The sequence below is a fragment of the Phycodurus eques genome, chromosome 1, assembly GCF_024500275.1.
Source record: "Phycodurus eques isolate BA_2022a chromosome 1, UOR_Pequ_1.1, whole genome shotgun sequence".
NCBI lineage: Eukaryota > Metazoa > Chordata > Actinopteri > Syngnathiformes > Syngnathidae > Phycodurus > Phycodurus eques.
The window spans coordinates 23830862-23847745 of NC_084525.1; the positions used below are offsets into that span (position 1 = coordinate 23830862).

A 16884-nucleotide genomic window follows, 5' to 3' on the forward strand; every position below is an offset into this window, starting at 1 on the left:
TGGGCAATTTAGAGTCGTCAATTAACATACCATGCATGTTTTTCGGATGTGGGAGGAAACGGGAGCGCCCGGAGAAAACCCACCCAGGCACGGGGAGAACATGCAAACTCCACATAGGTGGGGGTGGGGATTGAACACGGCCCTCAGAACTGTGAGGCAGACGCTCTAACCAGTCACCCAACATGCTGCACATTTAAAACTTGTTTTATCTATTATATTTATTATCTAAGTTAGTCATCGAGCTATTTGGTATTTTAAATAATATTTAGGCATCATTTTTACTAGAGCTAGTTATGTTTTGTCTCAGGACAAGTACAGTATTATTTACACAAGTGCATGTTTCTGTGATTGCGCATGGATCATTTGAAATTTCAGAAAATGTCCAGCAGTTCTGGAATGACTCACATTAACATATTTTACTACACATAAAAAAAAGTGTGATTAGAACTACTTAGGATGTATTTAGTCATTTCAATTTCCCCTTTTTTCTTAATAGTTTTGTAGATTTTAGAATTCTGATCCTTCAGATGATGACATTTTACTTGAATCAAACATCATTTTCATTACAGGTTTTGGTGGCCGATTGGTTTCCACATCAGCCTCACATTTCTGAGATTCGGGGTTTGAATCTGGGGTGTGGCCTTTCCTGTGTGGAGTTTGCATGTTCTCCTCATGCTTGCGTGGGTTTTTTCCAGGAACACCAGATTCCTACCGCATTCCCAAAACTTGCTTGATAGGTTAATTGAAGTCTCTAAATTGTCCATGGGTGTGAGTGTGTGTGAAAGCTTGTTTGTCTTTGTGTCGTGGTTAGTGGCTCAAAGTTAAACTGAGTTCATTCACTAATGGTGAAAGTGACTGAGTGTGACACATACACACAGATATTCATCACTTACTGTATAATTAGCTTTAACCTATAACACACCGAGGTTGATAGGATTGTCGTCTTCTCATTTCAAAGAGCTCTAGTTTATGTTCAACCAAGGGTGCTAACATGACATTTGACCTCCCCAAAATGATTTTTTTTGAAGATTCCAGTTTTTTAAAATAAACACGAGAGCATGCCAGTGTGATCTTTGCTTCTTGGTTCCTGTTGAACAATCACATAGTTTCCAGTATTTTCAAACAATGACTTGCATATGAAGTGAAGTTAGTCAAGTTGGAGTTACTTATTGTGAGGAGCTGAATGAACTTTGATCAGACATTGTACCGATTGATTGAACATTTAACACTGTCTGGTTGCAGTGCATCTACTAGCCTTCAGGGATACTTTCTGCTGTGCACACAACATTTGCGATGACCTACTGTTAATGATTCAGCTGAGAGTGTGTGTTTGTGTGTTGCAGGAGAGAACAGAGGTATCCAGCCAGTTCTGGGCAGAGGTCAGTGTGAAGACATGGCAGCTCAGTTGGTGGAATGTGTCCCCAATTTCTCAGAGGGCAAAAATCAAGAGGTCAGTTCTTTCCTGTCATTCTGCAAATCTCTGTCGCATTGGTGGCTTCTTTCCATTCTGCCCACACAGGGTGACTTCAGCTTTACGTCTCTCCACTTCCCACTTTCATTCTGATGATCTTTAAATCTTCAAGCATTCTTATTACGCGTGTGTTAGGCCCGCCGCACACCGACCGACACAGCCTTCCACGACCAAACTCGACAATTGCAAAAAAATAATAAAAAACAAAATACACGGCAACCCACAACAGTACATCAGGTCATTGACTCTCGCACACACAACCAACTCACTGCAATGCAAAAACTACATTATCAGAAAACAATATTTTGAGGTACCACATTAACTACTGTATTCTTTTTTTATTGAACCACAAACAGCATGGTGTGATTGTCAAAGCAGAAGTGGATTGCCGCTGGCCGCTGCAGCTGTAATACAAAGAGAAACGGACAAGCACTACAGGAGAGAGTGTGGTTATATAGGAGGCTCTTTGCAATAATTGATCGCCCCATTCATTGACTGCACTTGTGTATTTTAAACAACAGACACTCTCCACGTTTCTCTTTTTAGTCACAGGTACACATGAAATTATATATTTAAGTATTATTGTAAAACGCTAACAATATACACTGTAGTGGTATGGCTGGATCTCGGTTTGAAACCTAAAATGTTTGATATTGTTGTGGAACCCCATGTGATACAATGTGGCATATTTGATTGGCTGTTACTTCTGCGACCTTGTGACACTGTTCACCTACTATTCAAATTTTAAATCACATCAAAACCAGTGGCTGACGGTCCGCCACCCTTGAAACCCCACACACTGCGTGACGGTTCAGTGGCACTCGGTTGCATTTCTTGGTATGCGGTGGGCCTTGCTTCTAAATTATTAACTTATATATGTTAATTTGTGAGGGAAACCTGTATGCATCAGGAATTATCTTCCAACGATATTCAAATGCATATATTCTCCATTAGCAATTAGAACAGCCTTTGTAAGTGATCCCTAGGTCCAAAAAGTTTGACAACCTCTGGTTTAAGCGATATAGGAAATTGATGGATGGAATCTGACATCATTGCCACCTGTCAGGTTATTGACGCCATCTCGGCGGCCATTAGCAGCACATCCGGATGTACCCTGCTGGATGTCGACCCCGGAGCCTCCACCAACCGAACCGTATACACATTTGTGGGCCCTCCTGAAGCTGTGGTGGAAGGAGCGCTGAACGCCGCCCGTCAGGCATTCAGCCTCATTGACATGAGCTGCCACTCAGGTAAGTCCACAATGTGGCTGGACACCATCTGCAGGCACTGGCCATTTAAATACTGTAATTATAATAATAATTGTATTCATAGAATGCCTTTAAACACACAGTGGAGGGGGGAAGACAACATTACACGAAGGCCAGTCAATAAAAGTGAGTTTTAAGAAGTGAATTAAAAGATGTCAATGATTTTGTGCGTCTCCTCAGGCAGGTTGCTCCAAAGTCGAGGCGCCATGATGGCAAAGGCACAATTTTAGGCATTGACTTTGAAACAACCAGAAGGCCCAAACTCAAGGATGTGAGGCTGCAGGCTGGCTAATAAGAGGTTGAAATTTTGCTTATGTAGCTCAAAGCCCATATGCCCATAGGTTCATATGTGGTTTAAAAGTCATCAGTAAAATCTTAAAATCAATTGGAAAACTACCCAGAAGTCAATGTAGTGACGCTAAAATTGGGGTTATGGGATGTCTTCTTTTTTACTCGCCCTGCTATATTTTGAACCAGCTGGAGGCGACAGAGTGATTTTTGATTGATACGAGAGGGGTTTGAAGGAACCTTGTTTTTTATCATCACCTATTACTCTCGAGGTTCCATGTGTGTTCGTTTTCGTGGAAGAACTACAATTATAACAATGTGTTAAAAGTCAACCAATTTATTCCTGACAGAGGAGTCTACATTTTACAGAGCTCTGGGTCAGCAGCTACGCTTATCCTAGCCTCAACAGAGACAGCGCAGACTGAACAAAGCTATCTGTTCTTGCCCCCGACTTATACAATGTTTGAAAGAGGAAGTATGGAATTGCTGTCGTCTGATTGGTCCATGGTCCCATCTGACGTCATCATTGGTCTGCAGAATGATGGCCATTTTCCGCTGGCTCCAGACGCCGTCCCACAGTCTTGCATCTCATGTTTCCAGTGGCTCCCCGCAGCCATTGTCTTCTTCAACATCTGGTCTCTGCTGGATCAGTATCCATCCTGCTGGGAGCTTTCATGCATCACACCCCCACACCCTTATCTGATTTACATTATACGCTATACTGCAATAAACACCCTTGTTTACCCGCCAGACCAGTTATATCACCTTCAGGTTACATTAATTAATGTAATCAAGAGAAAAATAGTTCTTGAATTAAAAAAAAAAAAAAGTTTACGTATGTGCAGGTGAGCACCCTCGTATGGGGGCGCTGGATGTCTGTCCTTTCATTCCTGTCCAGAACGTCAGTATGGAGGACTGTGTCCGTTGCGCCAACGTCTTTGGACAGAGACTGACGGATATGCTGCATGTGCCAGGTTGGATGTCACTTTGTTTTCGAAAAGAAAACCCGATAAAAATTCAGGATCGAAAAAAATTAACAAGCTCTGTGTCCTTAGTGTTCCTTTACGGCAAAGCAGCACGGAGCGAGGCACGGAGGAGTCTTCCATCTGTGCGAGCTGGCGAGTACGAAGCTTTAGCTGAAAAGGTAAAACCTTGCAACCAATCGGACACCGGCCACACACATTATGGGTGATGTAGAACAGTGATTTACAATCACCGTCATCAGAGCTCATCAGGAGTGCACAGGAAATTATTGTTAGTGTGCATGTTTGTTTGCCCATGTGTTGTGATATCACATCACGTTCTGCCAGTATGTTATTCAGGCTAGTATGCCAGATAATCCTATTGATGAGCCTCATGTGAAGGTGGTTTGTTTGTCCATCCATCCATCTTCTTCACCGCTTATCCTCACTTGGGTCGCGGGCCGCCAGAGCCTATCCCAGCAATCTTCAGGCGGGAGGCGGGGTACACCCTGAACCGGTCGCCAGCCAATCGCAGGGCACATAGAAACAAACAACCATTCACACTCAAATTCACACCTACGGGCAATTTAGAGTCTTCAATCAACCTACCACGCATGTTTTTTGGGATGTTCGAAGAAACCGGAGTGCCCGGAGAAAACCCATCCAGGCATGGGGAGAACATCCAAACTCCACACAGGCGGGGCCTGGATTCGAAGCCCGGTCCCCAGAACTGTGAGGCAGATGTGCCAACCAGTTGTCTACCGTGCCGGCCGGTTTGTTTGTGTTAAATAATTTAACTACTTTGTACCATCGTTTATGTAACATGGGTTTATGATTGTGTCGTTGCTAGATGCATGGTGTTGATGCTTTATGATCAACTCAATTTTAAGTGCTTTGCCACCATCTTGTGGCATCTGTAGGTAATAGCCATTAATTTGTTGCAATATTTCGCTATTTGCAGTAGCTCAGTCGCTATCCACTATGAATAATTTTGTTAAATTATTGTTTGCTGGTGAGAATAATCTAATGTAAAATGTATAATAAATGTGCCTTGGCTAAGTAAAAACACTGATATAGAATATCAGACATCTTGGAGTCACGTGATAATTGCTTACAGTGTTAATATTTGTGATATCATTTCCTATTCCTTGAGAGTAAAAGCTCTCATTTCCTGACATATTGTCTCAGGCTACGTTCACACTGCAGGGCATGATGCCCAATTCAAATTTTTAGTTAAATCCGATCTTTATATGTAGTCATTCACATGACAAAAACAAATGCAAGTTCTACCTTAGATGTCATGTAAATAATGGCCCCTTGCGTAGGTCTTGTCATGACACGTTGGTGGTCATTTCAAGGATTTTGTGCAACCAGAGCCAACGTTTTCTTGTATTTATCAGTTCTAAAGCATCTTCTTTTCACCACTGACTGTGTTCTGCTCCTTTGTACGCCGTTGCTTATGTCGCGTGTCTATTTTGTCGAACAATTGTGACATTTGTCGCCTCTTGATGACGTATAGGTCGGATAAGCGCGACGAGTGTCCGTACTGCACTCGCATCTGATAGATATCTGATTTATATCCACATATGAAAGTGGCCTGGGTCAGATATGAAAAAATTCACATTGACATAAAAAAATCTGATACGTATGAGAATCAAAATAAAAATTAGAATTGTCCTGAAAACAATCTTTTTGCATACTTCTACCATCCAGCTGAAACAGAAGGAGTGGGCTCCAGACTTTGGCCCCGCCACCTTTGTCGCATCCTGGGGTGCCACGGTGACAGGCGCTCGTAAGTTCCTCATCGCCTACAATGTAAATGTGATTGGCACCAAGGAACAGGCGCATCGCATTGCACTGGATATAAGGGAACAGGGCCGAAGAAAAGACCAGGTGCTGATAATATTTAACTGAAGTTACATGTCAGACGTCACTTTTCATGAACTCTCATGACTAGACGTGCTTGGCTACATCCCAGCCAGGGTTGCTGAAAAAGGTGCAAGCCATCGGCTGGTACTTAGACGAGGCCAGTATCGCTCAGGTGTCCACCAACATCCTGGATTATGAGCAGACTCCCCTCCACCGTGTCTATGAGGAGATCTGCAAGGATGCGGAGGTCAGAAGTCACACATAGAGTTGCGGTCTGAAGTTTACATTCTCAACGTGGGTATAATGTCATCTTTATTTTGAGCTTTTACTTGTTAACTTAAACAGTTCATTTTCCACGGCAGAATGATTAGGTGCATCCTTTTTAATAAGAATCGGTTGCACAATTTAGAATTTCACTAACATTCACAAATATATGTCCTCTAAAAAGTTCCAACTTGATCCGATGATTTTTTTGGAGCCACCTACAAGATTGTAGCACAATCCTGCCTGAATACTTGACCACTCATCCTGGCAGAATTGGTAGCCAGGCTGGATCTCACTTTGTATCTGGAAACTTAATTTTTGTTGCTAAAGATCATGTCATGCAATAACTTGGCATTTTTGATTGGCCATTACATCTGCAACGTTATAACGCTGTTCACCTGTGATTCAAACTTTGAATCACAGCAAAACTTTTAGCCGACAGTCAGCCACTCATGAAAATTAGTCACAGAACCCCGTACAGTACCCGACAGTCGTGTTTGGTCGCGTCACTCTGTGTGTGGCAACCCTTACGATATGCATTTCATCTGAAGCTGACAGTTTGGGTCTTCTTCCACACCATGGCCATGTGGTGACACAACCAAATAACTACCGTTATTTCTCGTGTATAATGTGCATTTCCCCCCCCCCCCCCCCCACAAATTTTTTTTTTTTTTGTCAAAAGTCCATAGTGCGCATTATACATGGGTATAGGTGCAAATGGGGAAAAAAACATTCACATTTTATAAATCTATGCTGCCATCTAGTGGTTATGAAAAAGCTGTCCACTTTCATTCCAAAATGCCACCGCCAACTAGTGGTTATAAAAAAAAGTGGAGCCTACACTTACATTCCAATATGACAGAGGTACGTACGTATGACTGCATATATGTACAGTTGTGCTCATAAGTTTACATACCCTGGCAGAATTTGTGAAATGTTTTTTTTTTTTTTAAATATGACTGATGAGTGAACAACAACCATCATTAATTTCTTTATGGTTATGTTTTGTTTAACGATAATGCTTTTCTGAAAATCTTGACCCTTTAATTTTATCCATCCATCCATCCATTTTCTGAGCCGCTTCTCCTCACTAGGGTCGCGGGCGTGCTGGAGCCTATCCCAGCGGGGTACACTCTGAACTGGTTGCCAGCCAATCGCAGGGCACATACAAATAAACATTCACACTCACATTCACACCTATGGGCAATTTAGAGTTTTCAATTAAACTACCGTGCATGTTTTTGGGATGTGGGAGGAAACCGGAGTGCCCGGAGAAAACCCACGCAGGCACGGGGAGAACATGCAAACTCCACACAGGCGGCGCCGGGGATTGAACCCCGGTACTCAGAAAAAGAACAGTTCTAATAAATCGTTAAAACCCCAAATTAACATGACATTCATGCACATGAATGAGTGTATTTAAACTTCGGACCACAACTATATGTCAACAATCTTCATTATGTCATCATGTCTATGTCAGATACTCAGAATTTGCCCCTTATAATATACTGTATATATGTGACAAGAGGAATGTGACCTTGAGTGCCCTCTGCTGACAATGTTCATCAAAACTTCAGGATCTGAAGCTGCCCATCGTTGGCTCTCAGATTGTCGGTTTGATACCTCTCAAAGCTCTTCTGGATGCTGCAGACTTCTACATTGCCAGAGAAGAACTCTTCATCGTGGAAGAGGAGCATAAATTGCGACTGGTGAGGAGAGCTTCACCTCAAGAGTTCTGTCACATGGCTCTGCAGTGTTCTAACCTTTTAACCCTCATCTGTGTGGTCAGGTGATCAGCAAGCTGGGGCTCGACTCATTGGGTCCATTCAAAGCAAAGGAGCGAATAATTGAGTGAGTTTTAACTCCTCCCGAGTTCTAACGTGTAAAGTGTGAGAGACTGGTAAAAGAAGTACTGATACAACTCCTTTACTGAAGTAAAATGAAAAAAAAGGATACTGTAGACTCTGAAATGTACTTAAGTTGCTGTTCTTGCAGCTTTCGGCTTGACTCATCAGAGCATGACACAGAGAGTCACTCGCATGATTTGTTTGTTTGTACAAAAGAAATCAAAAGTAAAAATATTTTTTTTATAGTAAATTGGAAACAAGACCTGTTTTGATAACGCCTTAAAAAACATCCTGTGCAAACAAAATAGTTTCCCTTTTTTATCAACTTGCATTGTGCTAAAAAAAAAATGCTGAAATTAGCAAATAATCTATCCATCCATCTTCTGAGCCGCTTCTCCTCACTAGGGTCGCGGGCGTGCTGGAGCCTATTCCAGCCATCATCGGGCAGGAGGTGGGGTACACCCTTGAACTGGTTGCCAGCAAATCAGAGGGCACAAACAAACAAACAAACAACCATTCACACTCACAGTCACACCATCGGGCAATTTAGAGTCTTCAATTAATGCATGTTTTTGGGATGTGGGAGGAAACCGGAGTGCCCAGAGAAAACCCACACAGGCACGGGGAGAACATGCAAACTCCACACAGGCGGGGCTGTGAGGCTGACGCTCTCACCAGTGCCGCCTTAGCACCGTGCCGCCTTAGCAAATAATAAAAATGTAAAAACAAACACACACACACACAAAAAAGAAACACTGTACTTGAATGTGTTTCTTCAGATTAGATGGAGAATTTTTATTGCCAGAAACTGGACACAGCATAGTCATGCTCACCATTATTGGCACTCCCTAATTTTTTTGCATAACCTGTATAATATCTTCAGAAATAAATGGAAATGCACCAAACTTATGTCATCAGCATCGATCATTTTACAGTTGAGACTGTGTGAGACCCAGGATGCACATGTAATGGAAACAATGAGTCCCAGCCCTGGAACAACGACTTCCTGCAATTTATCATCACGGAATACAGATACAGTATTATACAGATACAGATACAGCTTCGCAATCCCGCTATATTGCAGATTTTTATTTAATTTGTTTCTCTATCTTTTATTCTGTTTCTACAATATTTTTGTTATCCATTACTATTGCTCTTTCTCAATATGTGTTTTGGCCTGCCACAAATGCAAATCTTTTTAGAACAATATATTTTCCCCAAAACTTTCACGATAAACAATTTTTTTAATGCCATTGATAAATTATAAATAAATGAATAAATAATGTATAAATTCTGGGATGGTAATCAAATATGAGCACAACTGTGTAATGTTCTCTCATTTACTAAATAAAATTAGGGCTGCATTTCACAATATGTGCAAGTAAATACAACCCCAATTCCAATGAAGTTGTGACGTTGTGTTAAATATGAATAAAAACACAATACAATGATTTGCAAATCATGTTCAACCTATATTTAATTGAATACACTACAAAAACAATATATTTATGTTCAAACTGAGAAACTTTATTGTTTTTAGCAAATAATCATTAACTAAGAATTATATGGCTGCAACACGTTCCAAAAAAGCTGGGACAGGTGGCAAAAAAGACTGAGAAAGTGGAGGAATGCTCATCAAACACCTGTTTGGAACATCCCACAGGTGAACAGGCTAATTGGGAACACGTGGGTGCCATGATTGGGTATAAAAGGAGCTTCCCTGAATTGCTCAGTCATTCAGAAGCAAAGATGGGGTGAGGTTCACCTCTTTGTCAACAAGTGCATGATAAAGTTGTCGAACAGTTTAAGGACCATATTCCTCAACATACAATTGCAAGGAATTTAGGGATTTCATTATCTACGGTTCATATCATCATCAAAAGGTTCAGAGAATCTGGAGAAATCACTGCATGTAAGCGGCAAGGCCAAAACCCAACATTGAATGCCCGTGACCTTCGATCCCCAAAAACCAACGTCGATGTGTAAAGGATATCACCACATGGGCTCAGGAACACTTAAAAAAAAACAATGTCAGTATATACAGTTCGGCGCTACATCCATAAATGCAACTTGAAACTCTACTATGCAAAGCAAAATCCATTTATCAACAACACCCAGAAACACCGCCGGCTTTTCTGGGCCTGAGCTCATCTAAGATGGACTGATGCAAAGTGGAAAACTGTTCTGTGGTCCAATGAGTCCACATTTCAAATTGTTTTTGGAAATTGTGGACGTTGTGTCCTCCGGGCCAAAGAGGAAAAGAACCCTCCGGACTGTTATGGACGCAAAGTTCAAAAGCCAGCATCTGTGATGGTATGGGGCTGTGTTAGTGCCAATGGCATGGGTAACTTACACATCTGTGAAGGCACCATTAATGCTGAAAGGTACATACGGGTTTTGGAGAAACATATGCTGCCATCCAAGTAACGTCTTTTTCATGGACGCCCCTGCTTATTTCAGCAAGACAATGCCAAACCACATTCTTCACGTGTTACAACAGTGTGGCGTCGTAGTAAAAGAGTGCGGGTACTAGACTGGCCTGCCTCCAGTCCAGACCTGTCTCCCATTAAAAATGTGTGGCACATTATGAAGCATAAACTACGACAACGGAGACCCCGGACTGTTGAACAGCTGGAGCTGTACATCAAGCAAGAATGGGAAAGAATTCCACCTACAAAGCTTCAACAATTAGTGTCCACAGTTCCTAAACGTTTATTGAATGTTGTTAAAAGAAAAGGTGATGTAATACAGTTATGAACATGACCCTGTCCCAGCTTTTTTGGAACGCGTTGCAGCCATAAAATTCCAAGTTAATGATTATTTGCTAAAAACAAGTTTATCCGTTTGAACATTAAATATCTTGTCTTTGTAGTGTATTCATGTCGAACATGATTTGCAAATCATTGTATTCTGTTTTTATTTATGTTTAACACAACGTCCCAACTTCATTGGAATTGGGGTTGTAAAAAGAGAAAGTTAGACATGTTCAAATAAAGTGCTGAATGAAACTTTACTTTTCTGTTCGGCATCATGACACAACAGTGAAATCTCAAAAAATTTTACATATATGAATTTAACAAATCTTAACAACTGAATCGTTTTAGAGGTTATGTTAAAAAAAACTTTTTGTTTCAGAATCAGAATCAGAATCAGAATCATCTTTATTTGCCAAGTATGTCCAAAACACACAAGGAATTTGTCTCCGGTAGTTGGAGCCGCTCTAGTACAACAAACAGTCAATTTACAGAACACTTTGGGGACATAAAGAAATTGACAAAAAACAATTGTGCAAAAAGATGCAGAGTCCTCTAGCACTTAGAGCAGTTCGAATGATTAATATTGCAATAGTCCGGTGCAATGACCATTGTGCAAAGGGCGCTGAGACTTCAAGGAGTGTATGCGGTTTAAAGTGACGAGTAGTGCGATCATCTGGGACAATGTTGGTTGTGCAAATGTTACAGATACTCCTCAATCTGTGTGCAAAAGGAGCAAATGCTACTCTGGCATGAGTGGCCAGTATATGCAAATAGTGCAGCATGGCGAGACAACTACAGTGAGTGCACGAGTAATACATAATTGGCCCCACAGAAATGTGACAACGAACTCAAGTCAAAAAATTTCCAGCTTGTTGTAATGGAATTATAGGTTAGGTGTTTAAGAAGTTGATCGCAAGAGGGAAGAAGCTGTTGGAATGTCTACTAGTTCTAGTTTGCGTTGATCGGTAGCGCCTACCTGAGGGAAGGAGCTGGAAGAGCCGGTGACCGGGGTGCGGACGGTCCGAGAGGATTTTGCACGCCCTTGTCTTAGTTCTGGCAGCGTGCAAGTCCTCAATGGTGGGTAGGGGGGTACCGACAATCCTTTCAGCAGTTTTGATTGTCCGTTGCAGTCGGAGTTTGTCCTTTTTTGTAGCAGCACCAAACCAGACTGTGATGGAAGAACACAGGACCGATTCGATGACCGCTGTGTAGAACTGTCTCAGCAGCTCCGGTGGCAGGCCGTGCTTTCTCAGAAGCCGCAGGAAGTACATCCTCTGCTGGGCCTTTTTGAGGACTGAGTTGATGTTGTTCGCCCACTTCAGGTCCTGAGAGATTGTAATTCCCAGGAACTTGAAGGTCTCGACGGTTGACACAAGGCAGCTGGACAACGTTTCAACGTTTCACGTTTCATAATGGCATTTCACATATATGCACTTTTAATAAGCGTCTATGCCAGCACAGAGCCCCTGTCCATACACTCACTGACACGTCTGACTTTTTCATATTTCTTGCCTCGCTCTTCTGCGTTCCCTCTGAGACGTGCCCGCATTCACAGCCAACAACAAAGCGCTCTTATGTAGCAATGCCATCGGACTATCAAAGGCAAAACTTAATTTCGGGGTGTACAGTAGTAAAGTATTTGCACTTTGTTACTTTCCACCACCAACAGGTACATGGTGAGGTCACAGGACGACGGCCGCCTGGTGTCTCTTTCTCTGCAGCAGTTCATTCGTAGCGTTGGCGCTCGGACGGCTGCCCCTGGTGGTGGCTCAGTCTCTGCCGCCATAGCTGCTCTGGTAGAATTTGCATATGACAAGAAATTGTCGCCATGCTAGTCTTTGTCATCGTGGTGACACTGTTTGTGCTGCAGGGAGCAGCACTGGGCGCCATGGTGGGCCAGATGACGTATGGCAAGAGGCAGTTTGAGGCTGTGGACGGCCTTATGAGGAAACTGATTCCTTCGTTTCATCACGCCATGAACGAGCTGCTGGACATGGTGGACAGTGACTCATCTGCCTTCAACAGCTACATGGTGTCACTTTTTGTGTCTGATTTCTTGTTACAGTGGTGCCTTGAAATGCTGTACAAGTAACCCAACTCATTAGTGCTTTGACATGCATGCAAACATTTTGAGAAGCGCTGTATGGCGGCAGTGAACGTAACGCAACTCACTTCACAACAAGCAGGAGTTTGGCGGATAGTGAACAGTTCTCCAAAGAACATACTTCAAGCTGTGTATAGCCACTCCAGTTGAAGCTTACTGTCAAATTAACCATGTTAACCATGTTAAGTACAATATTATAGAGGGTGTTTTCCTTCTTGAAAAACACACGAGAACATATTTTTGCTTTTGCGGGCGGCTGGAACAGATTAACGGAATTTCCATTCATTTCAATGGGGAAAGTTGATTTGAGATACGGTTATTTTGAGTTACGAGCATGGTCACAGAACAAATTAAACTCATATCTCAAGGTATCACTGTATTTTCTTCAGTTTGCAGTTTTTACAATCCTGTGATCTATCAGAGCATCTCTGGTTTTGTGTATCATATCAACTCTCTTTTGACTCTAGGCAGCACTGAAGATGCCCAAAAATACTGAGGAGGAAGTAAAACGGTACAAACACTTCAGTGACCATGTTTGTGTTACAGCAGAATGGAAACATTAAATTTGGATTTTGTGTTGCGTCCCGGTAGGCGTGAGGTGGCCTTGCAGGAGGGGCTGAAGCGAGCAGTGGGTGTCCCCTTAGCTTTGGCTGAGAGGGTCAGCACCCTCTGGCCACCACTTAAAGAACTTGTCTTATACGGGAACATCGGCTGCAAATCAGATGTTCAGGTGTGGAACAATCAGCAAATACTTTTGTCTTGTGTTATCGTGATATGTTTGAGGTGGAAGCACCTGGGCGTGGTTATTGTCTGTGTGGCTTCCAGGTTGCAGTAAAAGCGTTGGAGACGGCAGTTTTCGGGGCCTACTACAATGTGATCATCAACCTTCAAGACATCACAGATGACAGCTTCAAGATGGAGGTACGTATCGTCATGTCATTTGAATGAGTGTCTATAGACCTGTTCACAATGACATCACACGTACTTCCAGGTGGCAAAAGACAGAGCTTTCACCGATGACACCACTAGTAAAACAAACCTTTAAATGTCATTTGACCAAAGCAGAGTGATTGAGAAAGCAGGGTAAATGGCTTTAATGGTGATTTTAGCCTTCTTTACTGCCATACTTTGAATGTGTGAAATGTCAGTCGCAAAGGTGTTTCATAAGGTAAATTGCTTCCAAGGGAGATGCAACACTGGGCGTAATTTACATTTCAACAGGTAAATTGATTCAAAAATAAAAATGGTGGAAATTCAGACATACCCTATTTTTTAAGTGTTCGCTCACCTGCCTTGACTCACATATGAATTTAAGTGACATCCCATTCTCATCCCATCCATATGGTTTAATATGACATCGGTCCACCCTTTGGAGCTATAAGCTCTTAAACTCTTGTGGGGAGTCTTTCAACAAGGTTTAGGAGTGAGTTTATGGGAATTTATGAGCATTTTCCCGTGTGCGTATTTGTGAGGTTTCCCACTGATGTTTTGGACGAGAAGGCCTGGCTCTTAATCTTTGCTCTAATTCAGCCAAAAGTGTTCAATAGGGTTGAGGTAAGGATTGTGCAGGCCAGCCAAGTTCATCCACATCAAACTCTCTCGTGCAGGTCTTTATGAAACTTGATTTGTGCACTGATGCACAGACATGTTGGAACAGGAAGGGGCCATCTCCAAACAATTCCCACAAAGTTGGAAATGTCCAAAATATTAGCCCCTCCAGTGAAAGGAACTTCAGCATACCAAGAGATTTTGGACTCTTGGTATGCTCGTCTTCTCTTCTTCCTGTGTGTTTGTCTTTTGTTGTTGTTTTTTTTTGTTTTTGTTTTGTTTTGTTTTTACCTCAATGCTGCAAATTGTGAGATGCCTAACTGATTTTCATTGTTCCTGTGACAGTGACAATAACCTTTGATTATATTGTAATTCTTTACATTATATTGATGTCATTACTGTATATTTTAGAAAAGCATAATATAATAGAGTGCTATTTTTTTCCTTATTAAAACATTTGGGGGGGGGATTCTGAAATGGATAAACGGCAGTTATTTTCATTTCACTGGGAAAAGATGATTTGCAATACAAGGGTTTTGAGTTATGAATGTAGTCAAGAAATTAAACTAAAATTTCAAGGCACTGTTGTATTCACAACATCCACTCAATTTATCCTCTTCAGCCACAGGTTACGCTGGGTTAATTTAGAATTTTTTTTTTTTAAATTTAAAGGACATTTTTTCAGTTATATCTGGCCTCACAACTCAAACACAACAAGAATGTATAATTTCAGTTCCGGTCAATGGTTGTCCATCACTTTTCTGCCACCTGGAAATATCCTGGCGCCTATTGTTTATAAATATTATGAACTGGTATTACATTTTTGCAAAAAAGCTTATCACACAGTTATCTGACTTCCCATCCTGTCCTGCAGACTCAGTCCAGAGTGTCAGCATTGTTACAGGAGGCGAAAAGCTGCGCCACCACCATCCTTGAGGCTGCCGACAAGCGGACCTAAGCCTGGTCGCCCGATTCTTATGAAAAATTGTGTTGAGCAAATCCAATAAAATCTTGTGAGGTCTGATAGTGGCTGAAATGTTTGATCACCAGTCATTAAAAAGTCTTTGCTTTTGGTCAGTTCGTCTAAGAGCCATTACCTTGTTTACCTCCAACATGCTTATTTTTGTCAGGGATGTTCAAGGCTACAAGAACTTCTTCTTAATGGCGCCACGTGTTCCATTAGAGGCAAAAGTATTTCTTGGAAAAATGGACGCATGGTCTTTGAAAGAACCAAAAAAACATTCTTAATGGTTGACATGCATGTTACATACAGTTCAGGTCCAGTATTTGTTCTTATTTGGACACTGACAGAGTTTTTATGATCCTGCTGTTATACATTTATGGTATTGAAGAAAATATCTTGTTTCACACAACTAATCAGAACCTACTGAGTGAACTTCGATTCATTTCCCACACCTAATGAGAATCAGACTAGTTGAGGATAGATTTTACGTAAAACAATAAAGATAAGATTGATGTGTAGACTTTCCGATTTAATTTAAAAGGTTTCATAAAAATTTGTCATGTATTTCAGGAATTTAAGGAATCTTGCGATTGGCTAAGCTCCAGCCCATCCATGACCCTAATGAGGATAAACTGTATAGAACATGGATGGATGGATGAAATTACAGTAATTGTATTCAATACTTACTTTTTTCTGCTGCTCAGTAGTATTTGGACAACTGACTCACAAGAGGTACTCTATTGCCGTGTATAAAGACAAACAGATAAAAGTCAAAAGTGAGGACTGAGTTGGCATTTGACAGCTGCTTGACTGGAGCTTCCAAAGTGAAGTCCGAGGAGATCTCACTGCAAATGTAGTGTCATCATACCTATGAAAACACATGAATCTAGGAGAGAACTACATTAGGTGTGGCCAAACCAAGTTTGTCTAATCCATCAATATCAAAATGCATGGAACACCACAGAAGACAACTAAAATGGATACTCAAAGAATCCTTTCCTTCTGTTTATCAGTTTATTTTTGAAAGGGGACAATGCAATTTCATAAAACACATGAAGTACACATGGTTAAAAAAGCCAGAATTAGCCAGAAGGCTAGTTTTCATCTGTAGTCCCCTGGCCATGATGTAAAAAAAAGCAGTAAAATACATCTACAAGACAATATAATACAGGATACATTACCAAACTATACTATTAAGAGAATAAAACCACAATTTTTTTGATCATAACAAAAAAACAACATAACATACTTGTCTTTTAGTGTTGGCAGCTATAGGCGTTAACTAGCCACATTTTCAGTTTTTTTGTGAAGGCCTTGTATGTTGTAAGCAGTTTAACCTCCTCAGGTACTGAGTTCCACTCACCAGCGCTCCTCACTGACCAGGCTGACTTACTGAAAGTGCTCCTGCGCAGAGGAATGAGACAGTCACCTCTGACAGAGCCTCAAGTGACACGCTCAGAGCCTTCTTCTGGAGAAGGTAAGACTATTATGGTTAATATTCACAACCAAGAGGGGTTTACAACAAAGTGCAAACCACTGATAA

General features: G+C 41.5%; 1 protein-coding gene across 1 annotated transcript; it reads left to right on the plus strand.

The window, feature by feature from the left end:
- Positions 1-1393: 1393 nt before the first annotated feature.
- Positions 1394-15335, plus strand: ftcd (formimidoyltransferase cyclodeaminase). Its single transcript, XM_061693052.1, has 14 exons — positions 1394-1450; positions 2538-2721; positions 3873-4001; positions 4083-4171; positions 5703-5882; positions 5968-6105; positions 7700-7831; positions 7912-7973; positions 12395-12521; positions 12596-12757; positions 13297-13340; positions 13421-13559; positions 13655-13750; positions 15252-15335. The coding sequence occupies exons 1-14, from the start codon at positions 1394-1396 to the stop codon at positions 15333-15335; spliced, it is 1623 nt and encodes a 540-aa protein (XP_061549036.1).
- The last annotated feature ends 1549 nt before the right edge of the window (positions 15336-16884 follow it).